At 27.4% G+C, this 11,897-nt stretch overlaps 1 protein-coding gene across 1 annotated transcript; it reads right to left on the minus strand.

The window, feature by feature from the left end:
* Window positions 1-584: 584 nt before the first annotated feature.
* LOC124812251 (cytochrome P450 4V2) lies at window positions 585-3,845 on the minus strand. The gene is made up of 2 exons (XM_065790754.1): window positions 3,770-3,845; window positions 585-2,539 (listed from the first exon to the last, which is right to left on the minus strand). The coding sequence occupies exon 2, from the start codon at window positions 2,527-2,529 to the stop codon at window positions 1,054-1,056; it is 1,476 nt and encodes a 491-aa protein (XP_065646826.1). The 5' UTR covers window positions 2,530-2,539; window positions 3,770-3,845; the 3' UTR covers window positions 585-1,053.
* Between the last annotated feature and the right edge of the window lie 8,052 nt (window positions 3,846-11,897).

The following is an 11,897-nucleotide window of genomic DNA, read 5'->3' on the forward strand; positions in this document are numbered from 1 at the left end:
ATAATAACTTTATTTGATATTATATACATTCCAAAGAGGCGTCCCGAGGGGCGATGTAGGGGTGTCTAGCCCCCCTACAAAATTTATTAGTCGGCAAATTAGGAGTTGACAAATGTCAGGTAATGAGGACCTTTTTTTTTCCTGATCTTAGTCGGCAAAAAAAAATTTCTTGGTCTTTTTCAGCAAAAAACAGACACATGTAAGATCTCTTCGGAACGGCCCTGCCATTAATGTAGACTGAAGTATAAATTATAAACTAATCCAGCTAAGAGAACTTTATATAAAATATAGAGTTTATTAAGCACTATTAGCTAACATTTTAAACAAATATACTCTGAATATATGATACTAAGCGTTTATACCTATAGATATTAATTTAGTTATACAGTCGATGGAATGTTTGCTTCTATAGCATACTTTTATATTGCATACACAAACCATATACAAACTCTGTAACGTAACTAAATTTATTAACTGCTGATGTCTTTATTTTGTGCAATATTCGTCACCTTTATTCGGAATACAAAATATAAATAATCCAAAATAAAATCTCGGAAATTTTATATCAAAATAATCACAAACAGTTTGTTCCTGACATTACAGTATTTATACCAGAATATATACAACTTAACTATAGCGAAATATGTTTACAATTAATTGCACTCTAAAGTAAGCTGAGTACTAATTTAGAGAAGAACTCAAGTGTTTTTAGATAACCCAGACTATGTTATGACAAATTATATTTAATATTTGATCAAGAAGGAATAAAAAAACATACATTATTTAATATATCAATTTTATTTCATTTAATTTGCACAAATTATATACAAAATATATATTTTTCGATTATTATAGGATTAAAATCCCTGAATTATTATTAATTATAGTTCATTATATTTTAATTAAAAATTATTGTTGCAATATTAATAAATATTACATACACACACATCGAGATATTTTTACACGACTAGATTCTTTTATAAATCTATTCATACTAATTTAAAATTATTAGTAAAACTGATAATTTTTAATATTTCAAATATAATCAACTTTTTATCTTCTTGTGAACTTTATATTAATTCCATTAATTGACTTATGAATTATATCAACAGTACCAAAAACTTCATTTTCATCCTGCATTGACTTGAGATGGAAGTTTTTCATTATGCTGTACAGTAATATTTTCTCTTCAATCATGGCAAATTTTTGGCCAATGCAATTCCTTGGTCCAGCAGAAAAAGGTACATAACTGTATGGGTTGCGCTTTTCATAACTATCAGCTTCAAAACGTTCAGGTATAAACTCTTTTGGGTTTTCCCAATAATCAGGGTTTGAGTGCAAGATTACAACTAAAAGAATTATTTGTGCTCCTTTGGGAATAAACTGACCATCAATGGTCATATCTTCCTCGACTGTTCTTCCATACAGAGGGACAGGAGGATGCATTCGTAATGATTCTTTAAGAATATTTTCAAGATATTTAGATTGTCTGACTTTATCATAAAGCGAACCTCCATTTAACTCTATTTCATCAATTTCTTTGTGCAGCTTCCTTTGAACATCTGGATTTTTTCCTAACAACCAAAGAGTCCAACCTAGAGCAGCCGAAGTTGTATCATGACCTTCAAACATAAAAGTATCAACTTCTTCTTGAATACCTTCAGTGTCAATTTCACCTTTTCGGTATATATCTAACAACAAATCTAAAAAAAATTTCTTATCATCTGATGCAGTCTCACAATATGATTCTTGAATTTTCATTTGCATGCGTTTATTTATGACATCAAAAGATAGCTTATGAGCAACATCTAAAGCTTTATAAAATCTTTTACCACAAGGCAACAGTTTGTAAATGGCATCAAACCAAAGCCAAGGAAACTTTTGTCGCATTTGAATTTCTTCATTTAAAACTGTGATAGCTTTAACATACTCAGAATCTGGATGACTTTGTGCATTTACTTTTACACCCATTGAAGTTTCGCAGATTATATCCAAGGTTGCCAAACCAATAGGTACTTGCACATCTACAACTTCTTTGTTATCAGCAGCTACAGCTAGTTTGTCCACCAGAATGGATGCTTGCTCTTCAAATATCTTAATAAAGTTATTGAGTATGGAAAAATGGAAGCTTGGTGTCAGTAGCCTTCTACGTGTTTTCCATTTTGATCCTGTGCTTGTAAGTAGCCCAGTTTTTAACCAGTCATGCAAAAAATCATAAGAAAATCCTTTGGTGATAACTTTCTGACTACTTAATACTGCTTCTGAGAATTTTACAGAGGAAGAACATATTACTGGTTTTGGCCCCAACCAAATGCAAAACACATCACCATATCTTCTTGTATAGTCATACAGTTGGAAAAAAAATTTTCGGGCATCACTATGCAAGTACAAAGATGTTCCGAAAAATGGTATATTTGGAGGTGTAACAATTGATGATAAACCATATGAATTTCTCCATAACTTCCACAATATCTTACTAACAACATAGAAAATAAGTCCAGTAAATAATATATAAAGAACTGATACCATTTTTAAGAAACTAAAAAAAAAAATTAAACACATAAAAACTTATTTATACATAAAAAATTATTTTTACACTCTATTATTAATTTTACATAAATTGTTATACAGTTATAAATTTAGAGGAATTACATTGGAGATTTAGATTTAAATTTTTATTCGGAAACATATAAGCATGCTTTTTCAAATACATGTTCATATTCTTAAGGGCCTCTCTAAAACTAAATTCCTAAATTTTTTTAAGCTAAACAACTGTTAAAGAAAAAGATTTTTTTTTCCTTGATAGCAAGTCAAGCAAGTACTAGCAGAGATGCTAAGGAATTTTATATAGTATATTCACATAGTTGCTTTATTTATTTACATTTTTATATAATAATATACAATGAATATATTGACTTTATGTTTGATTTTATTCAAAAATTTTATTTCAGTTAAAAAATATTGATACATTTATATTTTCATATCACATCCTATTTTGTCCATTTTTATATCACTTACAAATAACACAAACATTGCAAACTCTTTCTTTGAAAAAATAAATTAGACACTTAATGAAACAGCTTTTAAAAAATGGATCTTTTAGTACTAGGTATATGACAAGAATATTTTACTTTGATTTAACAATAATATTGTTGTACATATCATTATGCTGTCATATAACTTAATAGTCTAAATAGGTTAAAAATTTCAAAACTTTTTATGGAATTTTCTGATTCAGATAACATTTTAATCTCTGGAAAAACTAACTTCAATAAGTGCTAGATTATAGCACTTAATAAAACTAACTTTAATTAGTTTTCAAAAAATTATGAAAAAATTATTTTGACAACAAAAATTGAATAAATTGGCGCGCTGCTCAAATAAAATCTTAATAAATAAATTTAAGTTTTTTAATGCATTCAATCAATGATGTAAAATACTTGGAAAGTTTTTTAAAAATTAATTGGATATGATTGGCTATCATAGTCAATTAATTGACAAATTTAATTTCCATTTTATTCTACTATCTACTTTTTCTTTTTAGTTTCTATTCCTAACGTAAAAAAATGAATTTAATTATATAAATTATATTATTATACTAAAATAACTATAAAAATTATACTTTTATATTATAACAATTATTAATAACTTCGTTATAGTTCTAATTTTTTTTTCCGGTTCTGTTCTCAGAATAGAAGTCAGTTAATTAAGAACTTTAACAAAGTTATCAAAAACTATAAATAAAGTTATTCGTAATAAACATAAATACCTAAAGCTATTTTTGAAGCTATTTTATATTATTAAAAAGATAAACAGAATTGACCACTAAACTACCTTTATTTCACTTTCGTTTACTTAAAAAATTCCGTAAGTTTTAAGTCATTCCATGGCGATCTTTCACAAACCTTGCGTAATTCCCGGCGGACTAAAATACAAGAAAATTTTTAAATATTACTTATTATTAAATATTAAATATTTAAATATTAAATAGGTACTTTTATTAAGGTTAAATTTTTTAAATTTTTATAATTTTCTTTTATAAGTTGTTATTTTATTTTTAGATTTAAGGTTGTTTTTTTAATTAGGTTTAATAAAAAAAGTTATTGAAGCTAAATTATTATTCTTTATTGTACATAAATACTGTCGTTGCAAAACAAGTCCATTTTTGGCTGAAATGATTTTTTTGGTTGAAAGTACTCTTTCGATGCAAAAAAAAATTAAAACATATCGTAATATATGGAACCAAAAAATGAATAAATTTAGGTTACTGTGAGCAAAACTCTAACCTTAAATCCATCTAGACTATTTTATGTGTATTTATATGGAGTTTTAAAATGTTATCCAAAAGTGTACTATCTTTCAAGTGATTTATAGCTTAAAAAACAAACCCAACTTATTATTACTATCTAAAAGAGTTCATTAAATTTTACTATGATAATTGTTAAACATCTGACACATTATGACAGATTATGCTCTATAAACCTCAACTTTTCTCTTCCAGTAACTTCCAACTCTAATAGAAGTTGCTTGCAGCCTTGTTGAAAGTGAAAATGTTGAAAAAAAAAAGAAAAAAAAAATATGATAACAATTAAGCAATTATTTATAACACTCTGAATATTATTCAAAATGCTAAAACTCACCGCAAGTAATAATTATTTTACCACAATAAGCTAATTCTGAAACTCTAAAAGTTTAAACTTTAAAAGATATCATTCGGAATAACTTATTTGTAGGCATGAAGTTTTGAGTGAACTACTGCACAAGTTTAATTTTTAATTTTACATGCCTTAAGTTGTTAGTTAAAAGATATTAATATGGCATCTCTGACTGATGCAACAAGTAGTTGTATTAATCAAGTTGACGAAAATGATGTTTTGGTAGTTCCAAATACGCTATTAGTTAAAAGCAACAAAACAGGTCAGTTAAATATAAATGGCTCGTTGTGACTGAAGGATACAAGATTTGATGTTTACAAAACTAGTATTGGTGCAGCAATACCTTGGAGCCTTAATGATTGTGAAAAAATTAAACCTGTTGAACTTTAAAAATCAGACAGAGAACCAAGACGGAAAAGGGAAAGGGAGCATGTGGAAAGAGAAAAAAAATAAAAACTGAACATTTACACTCCGCTTTACATGCCAAGTATCACAGCAGGTAGTATAAACAGCGATGGCAAAATAACTACTACAGTAAAAGTAAAGAAAGATTTAAGTGGTCACCACAAAAACCAAAGAAAAATAGCAATTGAATGGGAAAAACATGTCATATATCATATTCAAACGTTTAAAGTTGTTGAATTCCACTACGCGAGGCGCACAGAAAAATCACAGATTTTTCCTCAGGAGCTTTCAATTAAGGAAATGCATAGACCTTTCATAAAGTACTGCAGAGAGAAAATTTTTTTATCGAGAAATACAAGTTCTATCGGAGAGTTTTTAAACGTGGATTTCGTTTGAAATTTCAAAAACTTATAAAAGTTTCACAAATAAAATAGAAAAAAACAACGAAGATTATCAAATGTATAACAAACATGTCGGCGACAAAAACTCGTACTTATAAAGAAAAAAAATCAACGAAGAAAATTTTTTTTTTGATTGTAACTGCAGTTTTTAACTTATTGACCTGTTATCACTATTTGGTACAACTGAAGCTTTTTAAGATTCCAAGAAAAACAAAACCCTAAAACAACCAAAAAGGATTTTGCAAAGTCAGTTTCTACCAATTAGGTGAATAAAAACATGCATTTAGCAGACATTTTAAAATGACTGTTTTTCAAATGAAAACTTTGTTACTTGTATAACTTATTTTATTTATTTTACTTATAAGTGTTTTTCAAGTTCGTTACATGATAATGATTTCATCACTGTTGTTTTAAAACCATTTAGATTATTAGCGCTAATTAACTAACCTCATTAAATAAGTTAAACAATTGCATAAAATTATGGATTTAGGATATTTAGTTTGTAGAGTTATGTTGTAGAGTAGGGGAGAACCTTAATGAATGGAACAGTTTTCGTAAAATGCATTTTTTGAGGTTGATAAATTTGTTTAAAAATTACTTTGAAAATAGTTTGATAACTGTTAACTCTCGTACTATGATAAACAAAAACAAAAAAATTGATTCCGCATATGGGTATTGGTAAAAAGAGAGTTTTATTGGACCATGGCATTTGTCCCATTCATTAAGAACTACTCATTAAATGGGACTAAAAAAATTATTGAATGGGACAAATCTAAAAAATTAATAAAGAAGAGAGGTCCTAAGTAAGTTTCAAGGCAGTCAAGCAGTAAGTGTAGTTTCTACCATTAAGGAATCCGAAAAAGCTATAAATATGGCAGAATGTCTGCATATATTGACAAACCTAAAATAATTTAATTTAAAAATATATCTATATTAAAATTGATTTAATTAATTTAGTAAAACAAAACGCGTTGTTTAAATGCTTGGATATAATTCCCAGTAATGACACATTTCCAATAGGGAAATGAAGCATTGCCTGCAGCATCCCTATGCTAAACTATAAATTAAAAATAAATAAACAACTTTATACCATATAAAGTATCTAGTTTACTTTCAAAAAACTCAATAACAAAGCATATTAGATATTTTAAAAATTCATTTTATTTATGTTTAACCAAAATACAAAAATCAACAATTATTGCTTGTTGCAAAGTACATGAAATAAAAACCAATAAATCAAAGAAAGTGTAGAAGATATTAACATTCAACTTCACATAGTTCGCATTCATAATAACGCTTTTTGCTGTTATTATTACAATTACCACATATCCACCATTGACAAGTAAAACACTGAATCCAAGCAGGCCGCAAGAAATTTCTCCAGTTGCATTTACATATTTTACAAGTACTTTGTTGTTGTTGGTTTACGGGTGCATTTTTTACAGATGACACAATTAAAAAATCAATTAAAGAGTTTTCTGTTTCTTTCACTCTTTTGAGGTCAATTTTTTTTTTTCGATTTTGTGTGTTAATTTTACCAGTTTCAAAAATTTTCCTCTTATTTACTGTCTTTTCTGGAGTTTTAGTTAATATAGTACTTTTACCTTGCTGTCTTCTTTTTTTAGAATCTTTTCTTGGAGGTGCTTTAGGGTACGGATGAATGGTTTCTGAACTAACTATTTTGACTGATGATTCTGAAGAATCAACTTGTTTATTTTTTTCATATGATTGTTGATTATCTGGTTGTTTATTTTCTGGTTGCTCGACAAGAAGAGGTCTGTCACTAACACTAGATGATATAAAATCACTTTTTCCAAATATTTGTCTATTAAGTGGATAGATCCCACATTTAGAAAACCTGCTGCAAGCATATTTTATTGTGAACAACATATTATATGCTGTGCATGCTAGCTGAGGTAAATTATATATGTTAATAATTCTCCCTGGATTGGAGGCTAACCATTCATTCTGAGCCAATCTAAAATAAGATTTAAAAGGACCAAACACCGAAACATCCAAAGGCTGAAATCTATGACTGCAGTGTGCTGAAAATCTTAACAAAATCAAGGAGTTTTCTTTTGCAAATGTTATTGTTTCAAATGAAATGTGGCTTTCGTGGTTGTCTATTAATAACAGCACTGGATGATCCACAGATGGCTTAGCATGGGAAACAAAGTGCTTCATTGCAACTAAAAAGTTCTCACTTGTCATCCAACCACTTTTGTTACACAGCCCAAAGCTTCCTGTTGGGGCTCCACTTATCATAAAATCCTTGTAGTTTACTCTCGGAAATATAAAGACAGGCGGAACTGTATTACCCATAGCATTCACAAAAGCTAACATTGTCACCAATGAACCTCTTTCTGCTGAAACAGCTTGTGAAACCTTCTTAGTTCCATGAGTTGAAATAATCTTTGGAGGATCTGTTACTGTTAATAATCCTGTCTAATCTGCGTTAAAAATACATTCTGGTTTGAATTTATATTTTAATTGAACTTCTAACAAGTTATTAAAAAACATTGACACTGTATGTTCATTAAAGGCAGTTGCACAAGCAAGACTAACTTTTTCTGGCTTACGTAGTGATAATTTTGGATGTCGTATCAAAAAGTTTTCCAACCATGGCTTTCCTGCCATTTTATTTTGGTGCCATGACTCTGGAATACTGTTAGAGTTTAATGCAATTCCATACTTGTAGGCTAACTGCCTAGTTTGTAATTTAGTTAAACCATAGCACATATTAGAAGATGTATGCAAATAATCACAAATAGCCCTTTCCTCGAACTAAAAAAATTTTTATTTCCAATGTTTACAATGTGTTTATAGTATGGCAGCTTTTGACATCTTGTCATTTTAACAGCTCTACCTATTGCAGATTTTGATAAACTATATATTTCAGCTGCATCTCGTATGGACATACTCTTAATAACACTTTTGACTGCATCTTCAACATCTAAAGGGTTTTTACGTATTAATTTTGTGTTTGGTTTCATCTAAAATAAAATTTGAAACTTCACAAAAAACCAAATATATGCAATATGCAAATATTTAAATACAAACATGAAATATATAATTAAAATACACACAGATATACACACACATATATATGTATGTATATGTATGATACATATACATACATAGAGTATATGATATACATACATATATATATGTGTGTGTGTGCGTGTGTGTGTGTGTGTGTGTGTGTGTGTGTGTGTGTGTGTGTGTGTGTGTGTGTGTGTGTGTGTGTGTGTGTGTAAATAGATATACATAAATGTATATAAATACAGTAACTACAAAACAAGAATTCAATATATATATATATATATATATATATATATATATATATATATATATATATATATACACACACACACACACCCATATATATATATATATGTATATATATATATAATATTAGGTACGCGGAAATCGCGTTTTACGGAGCCGATTTTTGTGCTAAAATTTTGTTCCACGTTTTTTTCACTTTTTTTAAGGTAGCGTCAGACAAACGTTTTTTTGTGGTGTTTCTTTTTAGAAACATATATAAACCTAGATATTTTTCTGAAAGAAGAAGGGTTAATCTTGATTTTTATGTGGCTTTTAATGTATTGTTACTATTTTTTCATGGTTTGTTATGGTCCTGAAAATATAGTATATGTTCTCACATTAATTTATAGTAAAAGAAATGTTGAGCCCGCTTTTTTTATTATTGATTTAACTTTCTACATGCATTTTCTAAGCACATGCCAATTTTCAAAGAAAAAAAAAAGGGAGCAGATAGTTTACTATGTGTTATTCTACAAATACCACTTTTTTTAGGTAGCCTTAGGCAAACGTTTTTTTGAGGTGTTTCTTTTTAGAAACACATATAAACATAGGATATTTTTTGAAAGAAGAAAGGTCAAGCTTAATTCTTATATTATTTTTAAGTATGGTTGCCTAACTTTTTTATGAATTTTTTTGCTGACAATTTTCTATGAAAATTTAGTCGATGTTCTCACATTAATTTCGTATCAAAGAAATGTTGAGCCCGCTTTTTTTATTATTTATTCTACTTTCTACATGTATTTTCTTTTTACCTGCCAAATTTCAGCCAAAAAAAAATGGGAGCAGATATATAACTAAGTGCAGCACTTTTGGTACCTAATTTCTGTTTTAATGAATTTTTTCTCGGTAACAGCGAACTATATAAATACGGGGGCGGATAGGGGGGCCAGTTCTTAGAAAAATATTTTCTGCATTATTTTTATTATTAGATAACAGATAACAGAAAAACAGATAAAATGGTAAAAAAAGACTTACAAAAATATATAGATTCTCTAACAGATAGTAAGCAAATTTTTTTTTTCATAACTATATTATTGCTAACTATTTTTAAAACAAAAACATAAATGTAAAAACCTTACTCTTTTTGTTTATCTTAGTAAGATAATCTTAAGTATAAAAAGATTAATGTATTACTAATACATTTTTAGTAATACATTTTTAATAATACAGTTTTAATCTAATACTATTAAATTAAAACTGTTTTGATTTTATTGATAGATTAAAGTATCATTTCACAGGTTCATTAAAACATCATATAAGTATAAAAATTTGTTAATACACAAATAAGTATTAATAATACTTATTTGTATATTAACAAATACTTTGTTAAAAATAAATTATTTTATGATTTGTATAATTTGCTTCTTTTCTTTTAATTTCTATAGAAGTCTACAAATCGAATTTATATTGATTTATTCTTAACAGACATATTTTTTGGTGTTTAGTTTAAAAATGGTATAAAAATTACACTCATCTTCTTTTTTTATTTTCCTGTTGTATACTACTTCTTCCTATAAATATTATTTAAATAATTATACAAACATGTCTAATATTTGCTTCTTGTTTAGATCCTAGCACTATCATTATAGATTTTTTGAGATTTCGTAAATATAGTTCCCATAACATTTTTGCATTAACTTAATGCTTCTAAAGTTTTTTTAAATGTGAGATATAATTATTATTGTCTATACCTTTTTCTTGATGTATACTAGTTTATATATGTTTATTGTTTACATAAGTATATACCCATTCTTAATGTTAGCTTCTTGTTTATATACATATAATCTTTATATTTTAATTTTTAAGTTGTTATTTTTTGAACTTACTTTTGGCAATTACAAGGTGTTATTTTTTATCGTACAATTTTTTTGTTACCTTTAGTTGAATCGACAAGGTCTACCATTGGTAAGTTTGTATATTATAACTTTGTTATGAATCATAGTAACAAAAGTTTAAACATGTGTGTCTAGGTTTAACTCATATTTTGTTTAACTCTCCTTTCATCACTTGCTATAGTTAGTAATTTTGAAAACCAGGAATTTTTATTCTGTGAATATATTTAATGCTAAACTTATTTTTTTTTGCGGTGTCTTACTCCTTTTTTAACTTTAGAACCATCTTCATCTGGTACAGTTGGTAAGTTCTAAAAACCTGTTAAGCATTCCTTATCAAATGCAACATTTATTTTTTATAACAATCTTTTAACCTTAGTTCCAACTTTAACTGCAACAAGTGGTAAGTTTAAAAACTATTACTTTTTAATATGTGTACGCATTTCTCAACAAATGCAATATTTATTTTCTATTAAAACTTTTTAACCTCAGGAACATCCTCATCTGCTACAATTGGTATATTTTAAATACTTTACTTTCTAATATGTGTATGTATTTTTCATCAATTCCAATATTTGTTTTTTATTACAACTTTTTTACCTTAGTTTTATTGTCGTCTGCATCAAGTGGTATGTCTAAATAATATTACTTTTTCATATGTGTATCCATTTTTCATCATTTGCTATATTAATTTTTTATTACAACTTTTTAATGTTAGGACCATCTTCATCTGATAAGATTAATAAGTTTTAAAATTTTTACTTTCTATTTGTGTATGCCTTTTTTTATCAATTGCTATAATTTTCTTTTTTAAAACTTTTTTTACCTCTGTTTCATCGTCCTCTGCATCAAGTGGTATGTCTAAATAATATTACTTGTTAATATGCATGTCCATTATTCATCATTTGCTATATTAATTTTATATTACAACTTTTTAACCTTAGAACCGTGTTCATCTTCTACGATTAGTAAGTTTGAAAATTTTACCTTCTAATTGTGTATGCATTTTTCATCAATTACAATTTTTCTTATTACAACTTTTTAACCTTAGTTTCATGTTCATCTGCAACGACTGGTATGTCTAAAAACTATTACTTTTTAATATGTGTGCGCATTTCTTAGCAATTGCAATATCTTTAAATGACAACTTTTTCTACCTTTAGTTCCACCTGCTCAACCTTCTGCTGGTAAATTTATGTATTAAAAATGTATCTGAATGGTTATCAAATTTTTATTATTCCTATTAATATACACTGTTTAATACATTTATATTGTGT

Source organism: Hydra vulgaris, chromosome 02, assembly GCF_038396675.1.
Source record: "Hydra vulgaris chromosome 02, alternate assembly HydraT2T_AEP".
NCBI lineage: Eukaryota > Metazoa > Cnidaria > Hydrozoa > Anthoathecata > Hydridae > Hydra > Hydra vulgaris.